Here is a 27,933-nt window from a genome sequence, read left to right on the forward strand (position 1 = left end):
GTGCACTTCTGGTCAGTGACACACCTTGACACTACTGTGTGCACTTCTGGTCAGAGGCACACCTGGACACTACTGTGTGCACTTCTGGTCAGTGACAAACCTCGACACTGCTGTGTGCACTTCTGGTCAGTGACACACCTCGACACTACTGTGTGCACTTCTGGTCAGTGACACACCTCGACACTACTGTGTGCACTTCTGGTCAGAGGCACACCTGGACACTATTGTGTGCACTTCTGGCCAGAGACACACCTCGACACTACTGTGTGCACTTCTGGTCAATGTCACAATGAAGATGTCTAAGCCCTGAAGGTGGGACACAGAAATGTTATGAGGCTCATGTCTAGCCTCAGAGGACTGACCTATGACAGAAGACTGGAGAAACGTGGGCTTTTCAGCCTTGAAAGGAGGCAATGGCGAGGCAACCTGGCAGGAGATTTGCAAGATAATAAATGTGATAGAAATGGCGATTTGGAAGATTACTTCAAACTAAACCGTGATAGCAGGACAAGGAGACCCAGGTTCAGACTAGTAAAAAGAAAACTTGGGACTAAGGCTGCAAAATTCTTCTTCACACACAGAGCGATCGACATATGGAATGGGTTCTGGGTGGGGTAGTGGAGGTGAAAACCCTGGAATTATTTAATCATTGGATGCAGTAATAATTTCCTTATCCATATTTATCTGACCGTCCTGATCAGTACGGTTCAGTTACAAGCTCTCTTCACCAAATTAGCCTTAGAAGGGAGCCAGAAAATTATTACAACTGAAAGAAGGTTCTAGACTCTATAGTCAGTGCTGCATGGCCCATCTTAGCCGCAGGTTCCAATGAAGTAACTGATTGTAAATTTGCAGATTTTCGTAGAAGGATGATTATTTTCTGGTCAAAAGATGCCAGAAAATAGTTCATGTATTATGGGGGGGGGGGGGGGGGAAAGGAGCAAAAATGGATACAAGAAAAGGATGTCACTTCAAACAGAATCACAATTCAGTGACCACCAATTGATCTAATTTTTATTTATATAAAATATGTACATTTTCACATTATTTTGCAGCAATGCTTTTTTTCCATTGAACACGGTGCACAATTTGTGCAATTAGAAAAACTGACCAATACACTATACTGCTGTGAAATGTAAAAGATAAGTAATCAGGTAGGATGCATTGCATTTACCTACACCACTGGTGACTCGGTCAATCCTTTCGGATTGTCTGTAATGGACCATGTTTTGCAATAGCTCTCCCCTCCCACATTTTGAAAGGGCACAATATGAAATAAATTTCTAACTTTTAAATTGAGAAAATGAGGGCACAACCACGGTTGAAAAATAGGAGAGAGAAAACAAGATCAGGAGGTAGTGATTAGTCTTTTACAAGTCTGTAGACTGCAGGAGGAAGACTAAAGAATGTAAGGAATGCCTAGGAAAGAATGAGAAGGTAGGAGATGGTGTGATGGGTATCAATTTCAATACAGGGAAGGTGCAAGGTGGAAGAAGATTACACATTTGGAACTTAGCAGAAATGAGTGTGGAGGGTTTAGAGAAACCTTCGTGATCTCTATGAACCATACAAGATTTTAAGGGGGATTGACAGGGTAGATGCTGAGAGGTTGTTTCCCCTGGCTGGAGAGTCTAGAACAAGGAGGCATAGTCTCCGGATAAGGAGTTGGCCATTTAGGACTGAGATGAGGAGGAATTTCTTCACTCAAAGGGTTGTGAATCTTTAGAATTCTCTACCTCTAAGAGCTGTGGATGCTCAGTCGTTGAGTATATTCAAGGCTGAGATAGATAGATTTTTGGACTATAGGGGAATCAAGGGATATGAAGATCGGGCAGGAAAGTGGAGTTGAGGTTGAAGATCAGCCATGATGTTACTGAATGGTGGAGCAGGCTCGAGGGGCCGTGTGGCCTACTCCTGCTCCTAATTCTTATGTTCTTAAAACAGTGGCCACAGTAATATTGGTAAAACAGAGAAAAGATAGAACAATGTTTAATAACAAGGCAAGGATAGCAAAAGGAAAGGGTGGAGATGTGACCGATTATAAACATGGGTGTATTCCAGTAAACATAGTGTTTCCATAAGCTAACAGTTAGCTAGTTACAACATGCAAACTATATCATATGACCATATGAAATTACCACAGAAGTCTTTTTAAAATATAAATCAAAATGAGCACGACAGTAATCATTTATTTAAATAACTGCGTAAGAATGTTTTTTTATATGTTAAATATAAAGAATTCCCATAGCAACACCACTTACAGAATAAGTACAGAGAAATTACAATGTAACATTCATATTTATTCACTTACTCTTGTTAAAACTTAACACACCTTATGACTAAAATAACTTTCCAACCACATTTAGCGATGTGTTTGGAATTCTCAAATATTTTAGGATCTATTTGTGGGACTAAATTAAATAGGTTTAAAATATTTCATTAGCACACACATCTTTTTTTCTCTGTTTCACCCTCTCCTCCCTTCTCCTTGAAGGTGCTGATTGATGCTGGGGATGATTCTATGGATGCCGGGGATGATTCTATGGATGCTGGGGATGATTCTATGGATGCTGGGAATGATTCTATGGATGCTGGGGATGATTCTATGGATGCTGGGGATGATTCTATGGATGCGGGGGATGATTCTATTGATGCTGGGGATGATTCTATTGATGCTGGGGATGATTCTATGGATGCTGGGGATGATTCTATGGATGCTGGGGATGATTCTATGGATGCCGGGGATGATTCTATGGGCGCTGGGGATGATTCTATTGATGCTGAGGATGATTCTATGGATGTTGGGGATGATTCTATGGATGCCGGGGATGATTCTATGGATGCCGGGGATGATTCTATGGATGCTGGGGGATGATTCTAAGGATGCTGGGGATGATTCTATGGATGTTGGGGATGATTCTATGGATGTTGGGGATGATTCTATGGATGCCGGGGATGATTCTATGGATGCCGGGGATGATTCTATGGATGCTGGGGATGATTCTATTGATGCTGGGGATGATTCTATTGATGCTGGGGATGATTCTAAGGATGTTGGGGATGATTCTATGGATGCTGGGGATGATTTTATTGATGCTGGGGGATGATTCTATGGATGTTGGGGATGATTCTATTGATGCTGGGGGATGATTCTAAGGATGTTGGGGATGATTCTATGGATGCTGGGGATGATTTTATTGATGCTGGGGGATGATTCTAAGGATGCTGGGGATGATTCTATTGATGCTGGGGATGATTCTATTGATGCTGGGGATGATTCTATGGATGCTGGGGATGATTCTATGGATGCTGGGGATGATTCTATTGATGCTGGGGATGATTCTATGGATGTTGGGGATGATTCTATTGATGCTGGGGGATGATTCTAAGGATGTTGGGGATGATTCTATGGATGCCGGGGATGATTCTATGGATGCTGGGGATGATTCTATTGATGCTGGGGATGATTCTATGGATGTTGGGGATGATTCTATTGATGCTGGGGGATGATTCTATGGATGTTGGGGATGATTCTATGGATGCTGAGGATGATTCTATGGATGTTGGGGATGATTCTATTGATGCTGGGGGATGATTCTAAGGATGTTGGGGATGATTCTATGGATGCTGGGGATGATTCTATGGATGTTGGGGATGATTCTATGGATGCTGGGGATGATTCTATGGATGCCGGGGATGATTCTATGGATGTTGGGGATGATTCTATGGATGCTGAGGATGATTCTATGGATGCTGGGGATGATTCTATGGATGCCGGGGATGATTCTATTGATGCCGGGGATGATTCTATTGATGCTGGGGATGATTCTATTGATGCTGGGGATGATTCTATTGATGCTGGGGATGATTCTATGGATGCTGGGGATGATTCTATGGATGCTGGGGATGATTCTATGGATGCTGGGGATGATTCTATTGATGCTGGGGATGATTCTATGGATGCCGGGGATGATTCTATGGATGCCGGGGATGATTCTGTGGATGCCGGGGATGATTCTATGGATGCTGGGAGATGATTCTAAGGATGCTGGGGATGATTCTATGGATGTTGGGGATGATTCTATGGATGCCGGGGATGATTCTATGGATGCCGGGGATGATTCTATGGATGCCGGGGATGATTCTATGGATGCTGGGGATGATTCTATGGATGCTGAGGATGATTCTATGGATGCTGGGGATGATTCTATGGATGCTGGGGATGATTCTATGGATGTTGATGTATGATTCTATGGATGCTGAGGATGATTCTATGGATGCTGGCTGCCCTTTTGGCATCTCACCCAATTGTTTATCATCAGCCCAGACAGTGAAAGTTAACAGACTGTTTAACTGTGGAAGGTATGAGAACTGATGTTCATATTTGCACGCATTTTTCAGAGGGAGTCACTGGATAGCAATCAGGGAACCCAGGGAAACGAAGGCCAATCATAGCTGCCGTACCTAGCACTGCCATGGCTGAGCTTAGTCAACCCTGCACAGATTGGAGACTGAACATGGGACTGTCCTAGCCTGAATGGCTCAGCAGCACTTAGGTATTGCCTTTACCTTACACACATGTATACGGCATCATTCCACTGTATGGAATGCTGGGCGTCAATCTGTGGGTTAGTAACAGCTTTCAGCTGGTTATAATGATGCTAACTCTATCCCCCTGGTTATTTAAGAACCAGGGGAATAGAGTTAGGTTAAACAGTAACCCAAACAAAATCAACATTCAATTAAAACACAAAACATCAATTATCATTGGTCTATTTGTTATACAAAATATAGGACAGTTTATTTACCACCCCTTCAAAAGGACTGATGTCTGTGTTACAGTGATTCTGCTCCAGTGTTATGGAGGGTGATAGAAGCAGAGTATAACAGACAATAACCCACTGAAGAAAATGTTAGCAGTTAAATGAAATTATACTTTTACAATGAGCTCTTCGAAATGGCACAACATCCAGCCCACACAAATCTTTCATTACTGAAACTCAAAGAATTTTAACATTGAACCTCAGATTTATAAAAGACCATTTTAGTTCATAAAAGTTCCCTAACTTATTAAGCTTACCAATGAAATGGTAGAATATACATATGTTAAACAATAACACTTCCCGGTAAGTAACCCTCACTAAGAGTTTCACATGGTTTGGATGGAATGTAGCATTTCTGCAGGACGCACGTTCAGTCCACTAGCTCAGTACAAACAAGCTCTTCCTGCATTGTGATAGGGACTCAGCACAGCCACTACTGTCTGAAGGAACATGCACAACCAAGAAATGGCTAGGATTCCCACCCACTATGCTGATTTTTTTGTGTAGAACTAAGGCAACTGAGGGCAGAAAATGGGTTGAGGATGTGCTCTGCTGCATCCTCGCCCATTTTTAGGTGCCCCCAATTTCTCTCAGGCAGGGACTGACGCCATACGTTGTAATCAGATGCAAATGAAGGAAGTACACCCTCCAAAGTATTTCCTGTCATTTGCACCACAGCAACATGGGACAACAGAGGCATCAAGCTGGGGGTGGGGGTGCTGGCAGAATTTCAACATTTTGGGGACGTTTGGTAAACTTTTTACTGATCACTGAGGCTGCATCTCAGAAGCTGCCAGTATTGCTGTGTTATGAGTGAAACCAAATAGAAATGTCTCATCCGGCATAGTATGAAGTCTATGGTTGTTAGTTGGTTGGGCTATGAGTATAGTACAATGGAGGTGGGAGGGTAACAATGCAATGTAGGATATAAAGTTTAGGACATCATAAGATGATACCACCATCAATTTTTTCAGCAAATTACCACAAGATGTATAGTAAGTTATAACAGTTCAGTGACGGCAATGGCCATTGCCAGATCCATACAACAATTAATCACACACTCAATTCATTAGTCCAGTACAAACCAGCTCTTCCCACACTGTGATGGGAATACTAAACAGCCAACACAGTCTGAAGGAACAAGACCTGAAACAGATAGGACATTAGTTCAGGGTGGGGGGAATTTTCAACAGCCTGTTGCCCATTTCTTGAATGAAAAACGGCAACTCATAGTCTCATAATGATACAGCACAGAGGAGGCCATTTGGCCCATCGTGTCTGTGCCGGCTCTTTGGTAGAGCTATCCAAATAGTCCCACTCTCCTGCTCTTTTCCCCCTAGCCCTGTAAATGTTTTTCCTTCAAGTATTTATTCAATTCTCTTTTGAAAGTTACTACTGAATCTGCTTCCACCACCCTTTCAGGCAATGCATTCCAGATTTATTTTTTTCCCCTCATGTCGCCTCTGGTTCTTTTGCCAATCACCTTAAATCTGTGTCCTCTGGTTACCGACCCATCTGCCACTGGAAACCGTTTCTCCTTATTTACTCTATCGAAACCGTTCATGATTTTGAACACCTCTATCAAATCTCCTCATAAGGAGAACAACCCCAGCTTCTCCAGTCTCTCCACATAACTGAAGTCCCTCATCCCTGGTACCATTCCAGTAAATCTCTTCTGTACCCTCTGTAAGGCCTTCATGTCCTTCCTAACGTGTGGTGCCCAGGATTGAACACAATTATCCAGCTGAGGCCTAACCAGTGTTTTATAAAGGTTCAGCATAACTTTCTTGCTTTTGTACTCTATGCCTCTATTAATAAAGCCAAGGATCCCGTATGCTTTTTAAAACACCTTCTCATCTTGTCCTGCCAGCTTCAAAGACTTGTGTACAAACATCAACAGGTCTCTCTGTTCCTGCACCCCCTTTAAAATTGCACCATTTAGTTTATATTGCCTCTCCACATTCTTCCATTCAAAATGCATCACTTCACACTTCTCTGCGTCAAATTTCATCTGCCATGTGTCTGCCCATTTCACCAGTCTGTCTGTATCCTCCTGGCGGAAGAAAATCTGGTGGGGACCTGGACACCCATTTGCCAAACTGATTTTTCAGGCAGGCCTTTAAATGGGCACCCGTCACTCTTGCCCAAAACAGAACCCGTTTAAAATAAGCAGATCGGGACCCGATACCAGCTGTAGGAATTTGATTGCAATTTTCCTGGAGAAATGGGCGAAACACACAAAGTACATACTGGTCCCAGGTTTTCTCAGTGGTGTGTGGCCACTCAGAAAAGGTAAGCTGTTGCTTTAAAAAGATTTTTGTGGGGTCAGGAGGAGGTGTTGTCCTGTTCTCGCCCCCACCCATCCAGGATCCGCATTCTTCCCCAACAGACCATACCTGCGGGCAGGCTCTTTGCTGATGCCAACTAATTCCCTGCCAACCAAACTGGTGAAATGCAGCGGAGTGCCCACAGCCCACCGATAAATATAAATGAGGCCCAAGCCTGAAAATGGTTCGAGCCTCATCACTGTGGCCTTGGGCAGGTGCACCAATATCTTTTAAAAAATGAGATTGAATATATATTGAATAAGAGGGAGTGAAAGACAACAGGATATTGGGCTTTTATTCATCCTACTGTTGTGTGTATATATCTATATATACTATAATAATGTGCGTGTGCATGTCTTATCAAGAGTCATCACGTTATTTAAAATTACTTAAATATATAGGCAGAGATGCTGTTGCCTCTAAGGGTTATCAGATGAAAAGTGGTTATTAAGACTTAGACGTAGGTGCCTTGGTGAAATTTGATCAACGAGCACAGCAATAGGTTAAAGCTTTGGCCTAAGAATGACTAATGCAATAGCTACCTATTACATTATGTGGATGGAAATTTTGGTAAAGGAAACTGGCTCTTGTGATGGTCCTGGTGGTCAGAGCTTTTGAACCCCAGGACCATGTATTGCTTGTTCAGCGACGCTGAGTTTTATTCATTCTCGATGGGCTGCACTACGCGGAATGCCTGACCAAAGCAGATTGTTCCTCATTGTGGGAAGAAGGAAATGCCGACACTGCTCCAGACTCAACTCATTAGGATGCTTCCTGACCACTGACGGGCAGTGACAAAGCAGAAGTGTGCAGCCAAGTCTGAAGGAAGCGATAAAAGAAGCCTTAGGCGAACAATGATAAAAACAGGGAAATTGTATAAATAAATAGATCCACATTGACTGTAACTACAATGAATTGGAAAGTTGTTAGGGCACTTTTCCTGAATACAGGCCTTAAATACAATTCCCAATGGTTTTGCTGAAGAATTATATTGTCAATATCAACATTTGAGTATCTGCTGATCAGGAGATTACACATGTATTATAAAAGGAAAGCTAAGCTATGGCGCTTTGCTGAGGCTGGCTAGCGATCAGCTGACTTGGTTCAACTAGTGTGAAATGGAATGTTGGAGGCCAAACCATGCACCACTTCTGGCATTGTGGAGAAGGAGGGAAAATGGTGTATGGCGGATACTCCATAGAGAAATGGCCCAGATGTGGCTTGGACATGATTGAGGACCATCGCCACTTTGCCATATTTAAATGGAGGTGTCAGGGAACACAGAAGTCAATTTAAGTGTTCCAGTAGCACCCCATCTGAGATCAGCCAACTCAACACATAGCAGGGATCTTCTTGGGCTATATGTCTCAGTGCATTTATCCATGAGCCATCTTTATTAGTGAATGATGTGACAGGCAAAGCATTATTGAGCCATTCTCAGTTTATACTCAACAAATGTGTTTGCAAGATGCAACACAATGAGGATGCTGTCCTTTCAGTCATAATATACCAGGGGCTAAAAATTGAGCAGTGCCCCATTTGGGGTGCTAACTTTGCCGGGTTTAGCGCCCTAGAAAAATTAGCGCCCCGCGCCAGAAATTGAGTGGTAGCGCCCCAAGAGAGAAGCGGGGCACTACTGGAAGCACCCCGCATCCCTCTTGGGGCGCTGTGAGGGAATATCACGGCGCTACGTGCCGCAGTATTACAGGCCTTCCTCCCCTTCTTAAAGGGGAGGGGCCTTGCGCAGCGCAACCTGGGGCCCAGCTGGGCTGTTGTGTATGTAACCTGTTCCACCTTAAGAGAGCTTAAGCCTGTTCCACCTTAAGAGATGTACTACTTTCTCAGGCTGCTGTAGACGTAATACCGGGGGTGAACACACCGGTATATAAGCACTGTGCAGTAATCTTGTATTCAGTATAGTCCCTACCTCCAACCAGTAAAGACCTGTTTTTGATTGTTATTAATTAGTCTGTGTCTTAATTAACTAGATAACTCACAGATTTAACATGGGCCACTGGGATCGGAATGCCGGCAAAAGAGCCCGGCACTCAAGAGAAGTGCCGGGCTCTTGGAGCGCAGCTGGCACTCCGCAGGAGGGGGGGGCACTCAGGAGGCCGGGAACGGGAGCGCAGGCAGGTGCTGGCAGGTGGCCAGCAACAAAAATGGCCGCCCCGCATCTCGCCTTTAAATAGCGCCTCCCTGGCCACAGGTAGACGCCCCCTGACCCTGTCGGACATAGCGTCCAATGGTAAGTCAGGGGGCGCTCCCGAAGATCGCAGCCGGGGGGCGAGCGGGGTGCTGCACACGGCAATGACGTCACTGCTGGCGGTGGAGCGCCGCGGGGCGCTACCGGTTAGTGCCACCGCTAACCTCCCGCTAAATTTCGCGGGAGGTGTGAGCAGCACCGCGCCTGGGAGCTAGTTGCTTTGCGCCCCGTTGGCGCCCTCTTAAGATGCTAATGGGAGGCGCAAAACAACCCCATTTTTACCCCCAGGTGTGATGAAGGATATTGCACAGGACTAGCTAACGATTTCTACTATTTTCAATTAAAAGCAGAATGAGAAGGATTTCCATCACTTAGACCTTTGGGGTACAGATCCCAAATGAACAACCCTGTTTAGAAGGTTAAGCTTTAAATCCAATCCCTCGGTAGTGCAGAGTGTGGGACAGGATTCAACCTACAATCGTTTACATCACTGAATTCCTGATCTCAGACACATTACTGTTGGAAGGTACCAAGTGGGCTGGAAAGAGGGGGAAACCAGCAATACAGTCATCACCAGATTGTGCTCATCCACGTCCCCCATTGGTCAATTCAGACCAGCATTGCCGGCTGATTTATGCCCCCTTACTTAGATGGTCAGGAAAAAAAACATGAGATAGGTGAAAAGGAGTGGTTTTTAAACTGTCACAATAAACATCTTCAGTCTTTGATGTGCTCCATCTTTCACAGCTTGGCCATCACATCAATACCATCACTTTCTTTTTAAACTAGGGCTTTGCCTTTTCTTTTTGTCATTATTTTGCTTTGCCTAATGCAGCCAGGGTATTATATAAGGTCCTATATGCAATCCAAGCCATAACACGATCAGGGCCCGGGTAGATGAGATTTGACAGCTAGAGTCTGGAAATGCCAGTCTCCTCCTGTCGTAATGCTGCAGACAACCATTGCTCCTACAGATTCTTATGCTGTTCCTCCGCAGCATGTCGCTTCCGCCTGGACTGGAGCCCATCAAAACTAAGCGACTTTTTCAGTCTTCTGTACTCCACGTCGCTGAGGGACACAGAGCAGCGAGATGGGTTCTGTCGCCTGTACTTGATGCTCTCGATGATGGTGTCTTTAATCAGCTGTTTAGAAAAAGAGAGAAGCAGTTCAGGCTGTTACACACTTGGCAGAGAAGGTGAAATTGATTGGATATTGAAACATAACAGATCCAATCCAGCAGTCAGAAACAAAAACCCAGTTCTTTGCTTGGATAGTAAAGTGGACATGTCACATTGTGAGGTAAAAGTGTTAAGGGTGCAGGACAATATTGTTTTACTACAGCCTTACTGTGCAAACTCAAGGATTCTGCATTCAAGTATGAACAACAGCTAACATTTAATTAGCACCCATAGTGCCAGAAAGGTGTCCCAGAGAGCTTTACAGATCGGGTAAGTGAAAATAGACAACAACTGAGAAGTAGAATAGTAGGTAGAATGGACTTAAGGTCGGAGCCAAAAAAGAGCAGTTGATAAGAAAATTCTTAAGTAGGTTTTTGAAAGCAGGGACTAAGGAAACAAGACCAAGAGGTTTTAGGAAGGTGTTCCAGAGGTGGAGTGAAAGAAAATGGGCAACAAGGGGTAGACCAGTGTCAGTGGAGCCATGGGAGTGAGCGGGACATAGGGTTGAAGGAGATCATTGAGATAGCGTGGGGTAAGGCGATGGAGGCACTTAACTGTGCGGATAAAGGTCTTGAAATTGATGCGTAGGGGCAGCGGGGAACGTGGCGAGGATTGTGATAACGGAAGTGCAGGGATTTAAGCAGGTAAGAACACAATGAGCTGCATTTTGCATGAGTTGCAGTTTGTGAAGGGTTGGAAGTAAGGAGGCCAACTGGAAGAGCATTTGAAAGTTGAGCTTTGAGGTAATAACGGCACAAATAAGAGTCTCATTGGTAATAATGAGGTTTCCCACATTTACAACAGTGACTACACTCCAAAAAAGTACTTCATTGGCTGTAAAGTGCTTTGAGACGTCCGGTGGTCGTGAACGGCGCTATATAAATGCAAGTCTTTCTTAACGGAGAGGTGAAGCGAATATGGGCAATGATATAAAGGTGAAAGGAGAGGGTTTTGGTGACAGAATGTATGCAGGAAAGGAAATGGCTAGGATTAAACAACAGGCTGAGGTTCTGCACCACAGGATTTAAGCTGAGGTGACAGTCAGGGAAGTTGGTGGAGGTAGGGGCAAGAGGCACAGAGGAGTGTACAGGTTTGTCAAACATTAAACTGGAGGAAATTTCAGCTCATCTGAGACTAGATGTTAGACAAGCAGTTGGCGAGGAACTGCCTTGGAATCTAAAGAGGAGGTGGACGATAAAGCTCAGCATCATCTGTATATGTATGAACAAAGAGAACCGAAGCCCAAGGTAATAACCAGGTGCACATTTAGCTCAAGGTTTCAGAGGAGACACTGTGCTTTCACACCCTATATTCATCAGATTATTGGGCTCACAGGATCCTCTCAAATTCAAAGAGTTACTCTGCAGTAGATTCATCCAGCTCAGCAGCCATTCTGATTTCATCCAGTTTAGGGCTGATCTACTCACTAGGACGGAGAGGCAAGGAATTGCTCTGGCCAATATATACAAAAGAACAATTGAAGCACTGTGTTTAGTTGTTACAATTGCATTAATTTAGCTCTCCAATTACACATGCACAGTAGTGGCTCCGCTGACAATTCAGATTTCTTTTGACAATCCTAACTATTTATTTGAAGAGATTGTGGTACAGCAAGGTGTATGCTTCATGATCTAATCAGAGTAGAAGCTGGCCCTACAACTCATTTGTAGTCATTACCAGTCACTTGGTAAATAAACAGAGGAAGAGTGAATGTAAACAGCCCTCTAGCATCCCCTAGTTACAGAGTGGCACTGACAGAGGCCTGGGATCAGGCTGTCCTCCTGCCTGTTGACGAGGGCTCAATATCTATCTATATTATTACAAATTTTATACATGACAGGCAATTCCTGTCCACAAACCTTATTTCCTGTTGTCATGATTTTTGGTCATGCTTTTCTGTCAACATTTGCCATTGTAAATTATTGTGTCAATATATCCCATTCTATTTCGCTGTCATGCAGATGCACATTCCGGCCATTAGCTGGCACTGCTGAGTGAGTTTCTGAAGTCTGTTTCTCAACTTCATTGCTACCTTGTATATCCAATAATTATATCCATCAAATGACCGTCCAATGCCAATGGGTAATTTACTAGTAACGACATAAGAATTTTTAGGACCAAGAAAAGGCCATGAGGTTGAACATGGTCTTTTTGACAGATCGTTTCTGAGCCATCCTCCTCCTCGCCTCTCCCTCAATTATTTCTCTCTCCAGAAATGCATCTAATTATCTCTTGAACCCATTTATATGTGCGCTTTAATAACCTTGCGTTAACTTATCCCACAAGTCTGTTATTGGATCTTTTCTGGTAACTTAATTTCCTGATAACTGGAATCACTGATATTGGTCCCCTCTGAACTTCTCAAGGGTCATAATATAATTCCTATGACTTGATGACCAGAATTAACAAGAGGGACAAATAAATCGAGAGTAAAAGAAAAGCCCTTGAAGAATCCTGCACACCTGTGTCATTTACTACTGGCTATACTTTATATTTTACAATGTTTTATATAAAACAGGTTTTCAGAGCTTCATTCACATAGATTATTTATCTCTATAGCCAAGCAGTCGCATGCAAAATTTCAATATGGCTTCAAAAATTAGCCATCCGGCCCAATGTACGGTTTCAAACCTACCTCAATATTGTTAAGTGTGTTGAACTCCATTAGGTCATGAAGCTGTGTAAATGCCTTATTGGAATACTGGAAGTTGAAAGTAGAATATGGGGTGTCAGCATCATCAAAGATGTCAAAGTCCACATTCTCCATTTCTTTCTCGCTCTCTCGTTTAACACCTTCAGCAAAGACAAGGTTCGTTTCAGTACAAATGTCAGTATTGGCACTTTAATTTCCACAATCTATTTTATTCTCTTCCCCGCCCCACCCCCCATTTCAAAAGCACTCAACCATGCCGAGGTAAAGTTCCACTGGTGCTGATTGACATCCGATACTTTGCCCAAGTAGTCAACCGTTCTGATGAAAGGTCATCGACCTGAAACGTTAACTCTGTTTCTCTCTCCACAGATGCTGCCTGACCTGCTGAGTGTTTCCAGCATTTTCTGTTTTTGTTTCAGCCGTTCTTCGGTGTAAGGTTGGGCTGTGAGTTGCATCTGAATATTTGACTGTGGAGGTCATCAGAGCCAAACTCAATCCTCTACTCACCCGAAGTCCACACGCATGCACTTTCCAGCGGGAGGTTATTGGACAGTGATGAGTAGGTTGAACAATGGCTGATGGTTGCTTTCCCTAGTCCTAGTGTGCTGGGGCCAGTTACAGATCTCGTTCAGTTGTTGCTGTCCTAACTGAAGTGGGCTCTCTCGACATGACTGGAGATTGAACCTGGGGTTTTCCTGGTCTCAGGATCACACAAGGTTGTTCATTTATTAAACTTCTTAACGTGTCGCTCAGTGCAGCTCGACCTTTGGGCTCTGAAAGTTTTTAGCAGCTTTCGAAATTCTAATTGGTACTATTAATAGTTGATCAAATCAAACAGGCCCCAGCTCGACTGCTTTTTGAAGGTGGATCATCAGGTTGGGCTGCAGCCAAGCTTTAAGTTGCTTGGAATTTTGGATAAGAGGAGGCTCTCTCCATTCTTCAGAACACCCAAGGCTGAGCTAATGAACAAACCTTGGACCTAATCCATCTTCTTGCTCACACTACAATGACTGCAGTTTCGGGCTTTAAGGTTATTGGGCCAGGATTCAAGTAAACTGAACTGAAAATCTCCTCATTCTTAAAAACTAGGCTGACATTTATTATCTACCACCCCCTGCAAAACCAATATTTGACAGATTTACTGTGCTCAAATTTAGGGAGCAGAATTAGAGACTTACTTGGAATGGGTTTCCTCATTTACAAGAGTCTCCAATTACAACCTTGAAATTCTAACCTTCATTATAGTGTGCATACTTTTTTGTGGAATCAAGTTTCAATAGATCTTATTAGATTCAATTCTAAATCCTTTTCCCGTTGGGACTATCATGTGATGAAGAGCATAATAGTTACTGGTAATTTCAATTATGTAATGACACTACTGTGACTGTGGTGATGCTTGCAAAAACATTCACACTTGTCCACACTGCACTGGACCCAACATTGTACCTCATTTATATCGCCTTTAGAGAGAGCGCTGCATTATAAACAAGGCAGCATACATGCCTCTGGAGACACAGAATGGTCTTGGTCCAAAGAAAAAGTGCTGGGTAGAAGCAAAAGCAAATGGCCACTGTCAGTGGACCTGGAATAAGGGGTGGGGCACCATCATAATAACAACACTTGTATTTATATAGCACCATATCACATTAAAAAGTCTCAAAGCCCTTCACACAATGAATAACTTTTGGAGTACAATGACTGTTGTTATGATGGGAAATTTGATCCTGGCCTCAGATGGGGTGATATCTCAGCCTGCCTGCTCAGGCCAACTGTATGATTTCCGCATTGCTGGCCTCTACAGACCTGCTCCTGATATGGGGGAAGGTAGTTGACCAGAATCATAAAGCAGCAGATACAAATTTAGAGCAAACGTGTATAAACGCAGTTGTTCCAAAGTTGCTGTCTGTGCTCCGGAGCCACCCTACCCTGTAAAGTGGCTGGATGCAGGCAGCCCGACCAGATTATTTATAATCATATATATTAGTGGCCTGGTCAAATTACTGCATCAAGCTTTAGTTAGGTAATTTTGCAGAAATGGTGTCATGTTAAGACAGTATAGCCCTAGGTTAGTGCAAGTTATTGGTAATCTGCCTTTTTATTTTACTGTTCAATGGGCATGAAAGTACATTTTCTGTGTATAATAAAGTGGAGGGAACATGACAACAACTAAAGAACCACAAGAATTATATGCAATGCCCACTGATAAAACTATGGCACAAGTTCCTGTGACGGTTCCACTTGTAAGTGTACTACCTCAAGTGGAAGTCCACCATACAGAATAGAAGGCCCTTGATTCAATCCTTTGTGGTGAGTTAGCTGATCTCAGACACAGAGTGGAAGTAGGGGAGCTACAACTGACCTCAGCACTTCTATACTTGGGGGGAGGGGCTCCTCAGTGACTCCTCTTAGAAAGTATGCATGTGGATATTGAGAGAGGACAGCATTGGGCTTTGCTATGGTGCCCTCTATGGTTGAATAAACTGGTGACATTCAATGTCTAGGCTTAAACATGAAGGACTGCCACTTGGGCAAGGTACTAGAGGGCAGAAAATGGAGGGAAAGAACCGTGCATGATTCAGGTATGTGCTTGTCTGAAGTCAGTCAGATGAAGTAATTATAAGTCAAGATTTGATGAAACCCCTTACCTGGAGCCTTATAATGCCTAAAATTGATGTTTGCTAGTACAAAGTGGATGATGGTTGGACAGTCTTTCTCTGTCATTGGGTTTTTGGGTTTGAAGATGTAGCATTCTTTCAATCCTTCTCGGTCAAAGACTTTGGTGTCAATCTTAGGAAATGGCAATTTGTTCATTCTTGCCCACTTCTCTGCAAGCAATAGCTCCTGTCAAATTAAACAGAGTGATGCTGAGGTTTCCCATTAGAGGAGTTTGGAGAGGGCAGTGTAATAATAAATAAACCACTTGTTATCACTTCACCACTAGGCTGCTAAAGCCCACAAGGGTTTTTTCAATTCTACAGACTCTGATGATTTGATCATAATCGGCACTGATCATTCAGAAACCATTGCTTATTCCTTCAATAACTTGCAATGATTATGTCACAACATAACAGAGGAGTGCTTTTAGGGTAGGAATGCTTGAGTTTCACTTCCAATTTCTGACATCATCAATTGAATTATAGCCTTAGAATCAGTCGACTGTTCATTTCTTCCCCAATATAAACTAATTGAACTCCCATTCAATCACTCCAGAGCATCCATTATTTTTTGTATGAACCATCTGAATCCCTCAATTAGATAACTGCCTTGTAATCACTACTGTGTACACATCATTCTCTTCAGTTTGTCTCCTCCTCCTCTCTAGGTCTGCTATATGACATTGCCTGGGTGAGTTGTGAAAAAAAGTAGACAATAAAGAAGAGCCTGTCAATTCCTGGTTGGTGTGTCAGTCACACTTCGGTTAACACAAATTATGCTTTTGAATGCGCCTACTATGAGTTGACAATTCAACGACAAACACTTATTCAAACAGACATGAATAGTCTTTGATAATGCATAGTTGTTGCCACATCACATCAACAGGATCTTCCAGGCAACACATCATGCCCTATGAATGATATTCCGTAAAGCTTAATCTGTTCACAATCACATTCAGCACTGTGCACATCCATTAACCAATTGCTTAAAGCAAGATTACATGGATTAGATTGACAAGTAGTACTTTTGTCTCGAAGGTTTTGGTTTCAGTCCTGCACCCTGCCCCCACCACACCCACGCTCCCGCCCCCCCAGCACATCCTTTTGTTTCATACTTCACCACAGTATTGAAGGAGTGTTACATTGTCAGTGGCGCTTTTCTTCGGATGAGAGAGTAAACCAAAACTTTCTGCTTTGTATATTAAATAAGTTAATATTTCTCCCTTGACCAACATAACATAGAATTTTACAGCACAGGAACAAGTAATTCAGCCCAACTGGTAAATGCCGGTGTTTATGCTCCACACGAGCCTCCTCTCACCTTACTTCATCTCACCCTATCAACATATCCTTCTATTCCTCGCTCCCTCATGTACTTATTTAGTTTCCTCTTAAATCTATGCTATTTGCCTCAGCCATTCCACATGGTAGCAAATTCCACATTCTCACCACTCAACATCACTAAAATAGATTAAAGGTCATTCACCTCATTGCTGTCTGTGGGACCTTACTGTGTGTACATTAACTGCCACATTTGTCTACGTAGCAACAGTGGCTGCAATTCAAAAGTAGTTCATTGCATTTATAGATTTCTTGAGCACGTGATGAGGAACGGTATAAATGTTAGCTCTTTCTTTGAGTGTTGTTGACTACAGACACTGGTTCTCCTAAAGTGTAATATAAAATGGGCATCACTGAACACAGCTTTTGTGGGTGTCGTGAGATGTTGTGAAGTCCCCACTTAAAATCTAAACATAAGCAGTCACATTCCCTCCCTGTTACCCATCAGTTATGAGTCTCTGGCTACCAGAGGCCTTGATTTGGAACTGCAGCAGGAAGAAAGATTAGGAGACTGCAGCACACGGAGGTTGCAGGTCTCTGTGTGCCGTCGTCGTCCCCCCGGACCCTAATTTACAGTGTTAAAGGGCCTTTAACTGAAATGTTGGGTTAAAAGTAAACTGCGTTCCAGTTCAGATTCCTTCACCCAATTGAATGCTTGATTACTATAACAGCCCATACTGGGGAGTTGCTATATTATAGACTGAACTCTTCGTCAAGACAACATCTGACTGTGAGGAATCCATAAACACAATACACCCTCTCCTCACGATTCTGTTAGAGACCCGTCAGTGGCTGTAGATCTACAGAACATGTTGACACCAGGTACATATCCTTTAGCACATCCTTTAGTTGTATTTGTTAAAGAAGAATGTTTAGATGTAGGGAATGCTTCGCTTGCCATGGAGGAGTTCCAAATCAGATCCTGTCAATAGGTTTTATTGCTGGCCTCTGAGCCTTTTCTTCCAACAGCAAACGCCCTTGGCCAGCAAATGAAAGCTGTGAACGGGACTTGGGAAGAATTGCACAAAGACAATTCTGGTTTAATGTCACTGCCGGTGCTCAGAACTGTGGTCAGCAAACAGGCTAGTCTCAGAGCACCAGCTGCTTTTACATTCCCAGTCCTGTAGTCTAAACATGCTATAAAACTACAGTGATTGTAGCAGACAGGTCCTGAAAGGGCAGTACATTTTACTGCCCTCTGTTTTTCAGCTTGCAAATAAGAAAGGCTGCATATGATGAAACCACAAGTCCCGGCCAGAATGGAGATATTTGGGTAAATCCCCCATTAATCACACCTGGTGTAAGTAATTGGGATTGATGTTACGCACATAATTTGTATTATGTAACTATCCTCCCTGCACTGACTGCATTTTGCTGGAGAAATAATCCTGCTGTACTCAGGAGACTCTGGGCTGGATTTTGCCAGCCGAGACGAGTTGGGGACAGGACTGCTGCCTTCCGGGTTCTAGTCCTGCCCCCAGCGATGTCCGACGCACCGACGCTATTTCCCCTGATTGGCCTTGTTAAGCCCGCCCTGCTTAACAGGCAGTTAAGTGGCTGTAATCTTCTTCCCGCCTCTAGGAGTCGGGACCCTGCGCAAATCGGGGACCCGGCTCCTGGGAAGATTGGTTAGAGGCAGTGGTACATTGTCAAACGCCTTTTGAAAGTCCATATACACAACATCAAATTCTTTTAGATTTTTCCAGCAGTCCTGCCTCCAGACCTGCCTCCTCAGGGCTGGTAAAATCCAGCCCTCTGATGCAGTTCCGGTCATGAGTTTGGAGACTCCGTAAATTAAAACCACAAATCCCGCCTACCTCCAACACAATGGTATCAATATTCACTCTGAATAAGAAAATAAACACCGCTGTAACTTGAGAAAAATGTTACTATTGAATCTGCTTTCACCAGCCTTTCAGGCAGTGCAATCTGTTACTCTCCTCCTCATTGTTTACTACATTTCTGAGTTCCATCTGCAAACTTTGAAAATATGCCCTGTATACCCAAGTGCAGGTCATTAATATATATTAAAAAGAGCAGTGGTCCTAATACTGACCCTTGGGGAACACCACTGTATTGTTCCCTCCAGTCTGAAAAACAACCATTCACCATTACTCTCTACTTTCTGTCCCTTAGCCAATTTTGTATCCATGCTTCCACTGTCCCTTTAATCCCATGGACTTCAATTTTGCTAATAAGTCTATTATGTGGCACTTTGTCAAACGCCTTTTGAAAGTCCATATACACGTCAACCGCACTACCCTCATCAACCCTCTCCGTTACTTCATCAAAGAATTCAATCAAGTTAGTCAAACACGATTTGCCTTTAACAAATCCATGCTGACTTTCATTTAATAGCCCATACTTTTCTAAATGCCAATAAATTTTGTCCTGGATTAGTATCTTTTTATTGATGGGCCGATGTTTCCACACCCACTCTAGAATGACATTTGGCTATTGCAACAAGGAACGTCAGTTCAATTACATCAGTAATAAGGCACTTTTATATTGCATAAGACCCATGTTAGAGCATTTCTATCTAAAATTTAGCAATGTATCAGCTTCTTTAATTCAGCCACAATATATAAGGAGTTATAAACTAGCTTCACTCACAGAAATAGTGTCCCAGCCTAACTTGACACAGTTATTACAGAGTTAATCCGTTTTTCTGTGACAGGTCTCCAGTGGAAGGGCCAATACACTTAATTCACATAGAACCATCTTGTGGGACTGTTCAAATACATGTTTAATTGGCAGTTATTTCAAATGTAATTATAGTTTAATGCAGCAGTTATGAGCTATATAATTTTTCTATTTGAGGAGTTAGCTACACTTAATAACTACTGTAAAAATATCTGCATTCGTTACTTGTTCTATTACTGTTTAATACATTTTGTGACACAAGTAAAACCTAAATCGCAGTCTAGTGTACTGTTATTCTGCCATCTTCCAAAGACAAGGAGGATCATATAAGGGCATATGACAAAATGGTAAATTAAATAAGCTGAAGAGAGTTCTCTTTGTTCTCTGGCCAGGCTATGAATTTACCTAGATACCAAGCACAAACAATTTTTTCTGGAACATAGGGACCTCATTAACAAGAGTGGTCTAAAATATGGAAGGCAAAAAGCTAGATTTAAAATAAGAGGGGAGAAACTCCCAAACTATAACACTGAGTTCCTGAGTAGGTGTCTTACACAGCCAACTTAAGCCAAATGTAAATCTGCCGGGGCTCGCTAATGTTGGCCGTCAGGAAGATTGGCTTTCAGTGGCTCTTCTGGACCATCAGTGTGACCGTCTTACATGTGGCTTGCTGCTGGTTGCATGAGACCTTTGCTTCTGGAACCTAGTGCCACCAGCGCAATATGTAAATACTTACAGGTTTAAAGTGGATGTGTAATAAAAAGACTAACGCAGGCCTGTCAGCAGAGTGATGCAATGAGAATCAAGTTTCAGACTGGATATCTCAGGTGCTGAAAACATAGCAGCCTCAGGCTGAAATGTCTCAAGTGTTTTGACAGCTCTGTGCTGGATTATTCCTGTGACACAAACCTGATGATGTTGTCAATGAGATTAGGACTGGTCACTGGGTATCAGTGGATGATGATGATCAGTCCTGAAACTGGCTGCTCCCTTTGACTCATAATGTGCTTTGACCTGATTGAGCACTTACTGCCTTTAGCAAATCTGGGCTCAATTTCACCAGTCTACTCTTTGATGCCACCATCTACAAACTGCAACAATTCAGCCAGGGCCCATCAGCTTTCATGCTCACCGGTACAAGACCCACCCCCTGCTCCCCCTTATCCTCATCACCAGCCACAGGCTCCCTGTGCGAGGGGTGAGCTGATCGAAGTGCTTAAGATGTTAAATAGATTTGATGGGGTAGATACAATTTCCTCTGATGGGGGAATCAAGAATGAGGGGACATAAGTCTTAAAATTGGAGCTGGCCATTTAGGAGGGAAATCAGGAAGCACTTCTTCACACAAAGGGTAGTGGAAATCTGGAATTATCTCCCCCAAAAGGGTGTGGATGCTGGGACAATTGGAGCTTTCAAAATTAAGATTGATGGATTAATGTTAGGTAAGAATATGAAGGGATATGGAACAAAGGCTGGATAATAGAGTTGGGGTACAGATCAGCCGTGGCGGAGCAGGCTCAAGGGGCTGAGTAAGCTACTCCTGTTCCTATTAAGGATCCCTTGTGAAACTCTCTATACATCGCTCCACCTTACCTCAATGATCTCCACCCGCTTTACTTCCCTGCATACACCCTCCGCTCCTCTGAATCTGGCTGACTACTCGTTCCTCACTCTCTTGGCTCCACCATCAGCAGCCGCTCCTTCAGACCCTGCGGTCTGGAATCCCATCCCTCAACATCTCCAGCTTGTCCCTTCCCTCCCTGCCTTCAAAAGGCCTGCTAAAGACCCTTCTCTTCAACCTTTCTCCCTCCAGCTCAGTGTCCCCTCCTTTGTCCATCTCGAGATTATCTCCACATGTCAGCAGTGCTGGAAATGCAATTTGTTGTGATTAATATTACTGCCATCCCTTATCCTGCACACAAACGTCAGCAGCAAATCTGATGCTAACGTTACCAACTAACTGCAGGGCTCAGCTGTAACCTTGGCCTTTAGCTGAGGAGCGTGCAGAGACAGAGGGGTCACAGAGAGTAAAGGCTGCATATGATGACACCACAAGTCCCAGCCAGAATGGAGATGATTGGGTAAATCCCCCGTCAATCACGCCTGGAGACTGCACTGCTGTAAGTAATTGGGATTGATGTTACGCACATAATTTGTATTATGTAACTATCCTCCCTCCACTTGCTGCATTTTGCTGGAGAAATAATCCTGCTGTACTCAGGAGACTGTTTGCTGTAGTTCCAGTCATGAGTTCGAAGACTCCGTAAATTAAAACCACAAGTCCCGCCTACCTCCAACTCATTGACACCATTGTGTCAGTCACTGTAACTTGAGCAAAACCTTTCACTGTTCCAGTGGGAGACTCTGTTTGCTGTAATTTCAATCATGAGTTCGGGGATTGTTTGTTCCGCCCCCGCCTCCAACTCACTGGCTGATACAATATTCACTCCGGCGAGGAAAAAGCAGTAGAGAACAGAAACAATCAGAAAGCTCCAAGTTGTATGAGACCAGGAGAAAGACGAAGCAGAGTGGGAGGGAACAGCGATAGGTTTGAATTGCATCGTAAAGGATGAAGGAGACCATCCTACAACAGATAAACAAAGAGGGTATCTGTAGCTCGGCTAGTGGTAGAGCAACAGCCAAGCATTTACATTGCTGAGAACAACACCCTTATCCTGGCAGCAGAATTGTTGGTCCAAAGATGCTGGTCTGTTATGACCCAAACCCCAGAGATGTCATGTGTAACCGCACATTAACATTCTTACTCATTTTATACTCTCTACATACAAATAAATTAAGCCAAACTTGTAGAAAAACAGGAAGCGGAAACTATTTGATCTAAAAGTTAAGGCTAGCTTGAAGAACTGAAATGTCGCATTAAGACAACAGTTTGCAAAAGAATACAAGTTCTTCCAAGTAGCTGCTTTGCAGACAGTATGAACAGAACTATTCTTAGACATTGGCCCATAAAGTGGCCCGTCGTACATTTTTCAAAAAACGTTAACTTTTGTTTTACCTTAAAAGGTGGGCTGGAGTCACTTGGCCTGGCAGAAAAATCGAAGGAGATGATGAGGTCGATTGCTCGCTGGGGTCTCAGTATTAGTGGGTAGGGCAGGTTGAAAGTAAGTCCACTGTCCACCACATGGATCTTCTTACTTTTCACATCGAGTGGTTCATAAATCCTTTCAAACTCATCTGGATCTGTAAGAATATTGGACAGGGAAACATGAATTCAGATTACCCAGAGAACAAACTCCTCTGAAGCTGCCTTCCCCTCTTTTAGTCTATCAATTAACATTGCTGGGTCACGGGAAGGAATCATTTTAGCAACAGCTTCAAACAATGCTAAGTTGTTTCCATAGTAACAGGAGTCAAGAGATATAAAGATGATAGGAACAGGAGTAGGCCATTCAGCCCCTTGAGCCTGTTCAATGAGATCATGGCTGATCTGTATCCTAACTCCATCCACCCGCCATGGCTCCATATCCCTTAATATGCTTGGCTAGCAAACATCTATCTATCTCAGATTTTAAAATGATTAATTGTGCTAGCACCTACTGCTTTTCGTGGGAGATAGTTCCACACCTCTGCCGCTCTTTGCGTGAAGTGTTTCCTAACTTCTCTTCTGAATGGTCTGGCTCTGATATCAAGGTTTGCCCCCTTGTCCTAGACTCTTCCACCAGCGGAACATGTTTCCCTCTATCTACCCTATCAATTCCTTTCAAAATCCTAAAAACCTCAATCAAATCACCCCTTAACCATCTATATTCCAGGGAATACAAGCCTAGTTTATGTAAACTCTCCTCATAAACAATGTTCTCTGTAATTTTTTTTGCTGCCACGTGCCCCCTTTAATCTATAATTAAGGATAGAGTGACTGAGCACTTGGAGAAATTTGAGCTGATTAGAGAGAGCCAACATGTATTTGTAAAGGGTAGGTCGTGTCTAATGATTTTAAGTGAATTTTTTGAGGAAGTAACTAAAGTAGTAGACAGGGGAATGTCTATAGATATAGTTTATATGGATTTCCAGAAGGCATTCGATAAGGTTCAACATAAGAGACTGTTAACTAAATTAAAGCTCATGGAATTAGAATCAAATTATTGACCTGGTTAGGAGATTGATTAAGCGGTAGAAGACAGAGAGTAGGGATAATGGGTATGTACTCGAATTGGAAGGAAGTGACTAGTGCTGTCCCACAAGGATCTGTGCTGGGGCCTCAACAATTCACTACATTTATTAATGACTTTGATAACACAATAGAGAGCCATATATCCAAGTTCGCCAATGACACAAAAATTGGTGGCATGGTAAGTAGTATAGACGGAAGCATCAAATTACAAAGAGACATTGATAGTTTAAGTGAGTGGACAAAAATGTGGCAGACGGATTTCAACGCAAGTAAGTCTGAGCATTTTGGACCAAAGAAGGATAGACCTGAGTATTTTTGTACTTGGTGAAAAGCTAGGAACAGTGGAGGTCCAAAGGGATTTAGGGGTCCATGTACACAGCTCACTAAAATGCAGTAGTCAGGTACAAAAGATAATCAAAAAGGCTAATGGAATGTTGACCTTTATAACTAGAGGGCTAGAATATAAAGGATGGGAAGTTTTGCTACAGCTACAGCAAAGCCCTGGTTAGACCACATCTGGAGCACTGTTTACAGTTCTGGCCTTGGAAGGCGTACAGTGCAAATTCACCAGAAGGTTACCAGGGTTAGGTTATGAGCAATGTTCCCTTTAAGCTGCACGGCGCTCCAGGGATCCCGCGCAGCTGGCTTGCCGGCTTTTCAATGCAAAAACAGTACAGAGGGTGACTTTACACACTGAGCCACTGGGGGAAAGGGACCACGATTTTTTGCCACCATCTTTGTCTGCACTCATCGTTTTCAGCAGCAATCAAAATCATTTAACACAAAACTCAGGGGCTGCTAGAACAGGGAAGATAACTTTCAAACCATGCACAGATACCCTGGTTCTTACAACATAGTGTAGAAAGCTACAAACAGTGCAGTGGATAAACCAGCTTCCCTGTGCTATCCTGCAGTAATGTTGATGCTGTGTGTTAGGCTGGGTACTAGCCTGTGTAATGTGGATGCTGTGTGTTAGGCTGGGTACTCACCTGTGTAATGCTGTGCTGTGTGTTAGGCTGGGTACTCGCCTGTGTAATGCTGTGCTGTGTGTTAGGCTGGGTACTAGCCTGTGTAATGTGGATGCTGTGTGTTAGGCTGGGTACTCGCCTGTGTAATGCTGTGCTGTGTGTTAGGCTGGGTATTAGCCTGTGTAATGCTGATGCTGTGTGCGTTAGGCTGGGTACTAGCCTGTGTAATGTTGATGCTGTGTGTTAGGCTGGGTACTCGCCTGTGTAATGCTGATGCTGTGCGTGTTAGGCTGGGTACTAGCCTGTGTAATGCTGATGCTGTGTGTTAGGCTGGGTACTAGCCTGTGTAATGTTGATGCTGTGTGTTAGGCTGGGTACTAGCCTGTGTAATGCTGTGTGTGTGTTAGGCTGGGTACTAGCCTGTGTAATGCTGATGCTGTGTGTTAGGCTGGGTACTAGCCTGTGTAATGCTGATGCTGTGTGTTAGGCTGGGTACTAGCCTGTGTAATGCTGATGCTGTGTGTTAGGCTGGGTACTAGCCTGTGTAATGCTGATGCTGTGTGTTAGGCTGGGTACTAGCCTGTGTAATGCTGATGCTGTGTGTGTTAGGCTGGGTACTAGCCTGTGTAATGCTGATGCTGTGTGTTAGGCTGGGTACTAGCCTGTGTAATGCTGATGCTGTGTGTGTTAGGCTGGGTACTAGCCTGTGTAATGCTGATGCTGTGTGTTAGGCTGGGTACTAGCCTGTGTAATGCTGATGCTGTGTGTGTTAGGCTGGGCACCAGCCTGTGTAATGCTGATGCTGTGTGTTAGGCTGGGTACTAGCCTGTGTAATGTTGATGCTGTGTGTTAGGCTGGGTACTAGCCTGTGTAATGCTGATGCTGTGTGTTAGGCTGGGTACTAGCCTGTGTAATGCTGATGCTGTGTGTTAGGCTGGGTACTAGCCTGTGTAATGTTGATGCTGTGTGTTAGGCTGGGTACTAGCCTGTGTAATGTTGATGCTGTGTGTTAGGCTGGGTACTAGCCTGTGTAATGCTGATGCTGTGTGTGTTAGGCTGGGTACTAGCCTGTGTAATGTTGATGCTGTGTGTTAGGTTGGGTACTAGCCTGTGTAATGCTGATGCTGTGTGTGTTAGGCTGGGTACTAACCTGTGTAATGCTGTGCTGTGTGTGTTAGGCTGGGTACCAGCCTGTGTAATGCTGATGCTGTGTGTTAGGCTGGGTACTAGCCTGTGTAATGCTGTGTGTGTGTTAGGCTGGGTACTAGCCTGTGTAATGTTGATGCTGTGTGTTAGGCTGGGTACTAGCCTGTGTAATGCTGATGCTGTGTGTGTTAGGCTGGGTACTAGCCTGTGTAATGCTGTGCTGTGTGTTAGGCTGGGTACTAGCCTGTGTGATGCTGGTGCTGTGTGTGTTAGGCTGGGTACTAGCCTGTGTAATGCTGATGCTGTGTGTTAGGCTGGGTACTAGCCTGTGTAATGCTGATGCTGTGTGTTAGGCTGGGCACTAGCCTGTGTAATGTTGATGCTGTGTGTTAGGCTGGGTACTAGTCTGTAATGCTGATGCTGTGTGTTAGGCTGGGCACTAGCCTGTGTAATGTTGATGCTGTGTGTTAGGCTGGGTGCTAGCCTGTGTAATGCTGATGCTGTGTGTTAGGCTGGGTACTAGCCTGTGTAATGCTGATGCTGTGTGTGTTAGGCTGGGTGCTTGACACCAGCCATGTCCATATTGTTGAATATTTATTTTTATAGCTTGTGGTTCAGATAGTGGTTCAATCCAAAAAAAGAGCCATGTTATTCATAGCGGCAAGATTTGATCACTAAACACAAGCCAGACTGCACAAAAACCCGTAGGTGTTATCACTAACCTGTGACTGCAGCATCTACTTCATCATCTTCCAACAAATCTTGTGGTATGAGATCACAGAGAGGGGAGAGCGGGAATGACGTGTTCAGGTTGAGACCCAGCATAAAGTTATGCACCTTGCCAGCACGGCCTTCACGGGTGTTGAAAAGTGCAGTGTCACTGAACAGGGTCTTTAACATTCTCTGTACCCAGCTGTCCTGGTTATTTCTCTGGCTCTCCTCCTCTCCATCAGCTGCTTCACTGCCAAGCCGGTCCTCTGTCACAAGGAAAGCAAACTTTCGCTGAATATCTTCAGTGCAATCTGGACACTAGTAAATCTCATCATCTATTTATTGAGGCGCATTCATTACTCTATAGATTCGCAAAGCACTCAGTGCTACGTCTTGCATCCAGTGACCCCCCAGGAGGCATATTCACTAGACATATTACAGATTTTGCCAAGTTTCAGCTTGTATTGATAGAAACTGTACCATGTAATTTGGGTGTGAAGCTGCCTGAACCAAAGTTAGTGAGAGACCATCTACAGGAGCCAGTTTGGTATCACTTCAGCTTCATAGCTGCTACAGCATAACCGTAATTGGTGCAAAATGGATTTGAAAGTGAAACTTTTTATCTCTTTGTTATTAGAGAACTGACTGGCCTGTTGGTGCATTTCAACTATTAAAATTTAACCAGCGTTAGGATGTTGGTGAGCAGAGATCAGCTGGTCCCGTCACCAATGTTCCCTGTAAGCTGCACGACCACGCAGTGCTCCAGGGAACCCGCACAGCCGGCTTTTCAATGTAAAAACTGTGCATGCGCGGTATTTGAAAAGCGCCGTACGGGGCCAAAATAAATTACAGGGAACACTGTCTGTCATTCTTGACAGTCTGAAACCAGTGCTAGTAATATAATGACGCCCATAATATTGCTGGTTCGGTCTCCCTACAATATTTCCTTTCCCAACTGGATCGTTGGTTAATTCCTTCATGGATGGCATCACAGTCAATACTTGATTCTCTCTCACAAACATCTGCACATGCAGATTTCCAGCATACTGGAATTTCACCAGATTTGGACATTGATAATCGATTTAACAACTGGGCAATTGCTGCTACCAGCGGAATTCAGGCAAGCAAGGCCCAGGGAATTGAGAGGTGAG

At 43.7% G+C, this 27,933-nt stretch overlaps 1 protein-coding gene and 1 pseudogene across 1 annotated transcript in view; one reads left to right on the forward strand and one right to left on the reverse strand.

Moving 5' to 3' along the window:
• Nucleotides 1–2,875, forward strand: part of LOC147121996 (uncharacterized) — a 133,528-nt pseudogene extending 130,653 nt beyond the window's left edge.
• The window catches only part of LOC147121997 (cytosolic phospholipase A2-like), a 225,818-nt gene continuing 198,866 nt past the window's right edge, over nt 982–27,933 (reverse strand). Inside the window, exons 14-18 of the mRNA XM_085982614.1 lie at nt 26,794–27,048; nt 22,842–23,026; nt 15,833–16,028; nt 13,170–13,327; nt 982–10,498 (exon numbers count right to left, since the gene is read on the reverse strand). Of these exons, the coding sequence (XP_085838740.1) occupies nt 10,325–10,498; nt 13,170–13,327; nt 15,833–16,028; nt 22,842–23,026; nt 26,794–27,048 (968 nt within the window). The 3' untranslated portion in view covers nt 982–10,324. The remainder of the gene's footprint in view (nt 10,499–13,169; nt 13,328–15,832; nt 16,029–22,841; nt 23,027–26,793; nt 27,049–27,933) is intronic.

Source organism: Somniosus microcephalus, chromosome 3, assembly GCF_052327205.1.
Source record: "Somniosus microcephalus isolate GS21.2 chromosome 3, FLI_Smic_1.0, whole genome shotgun sequence".
NCBI lineage: Eukaryota > Metazoa > Chordata > Chondrichthyes > Squaliformes > Somniosidae > Somniosus > Somniosus microcephalus.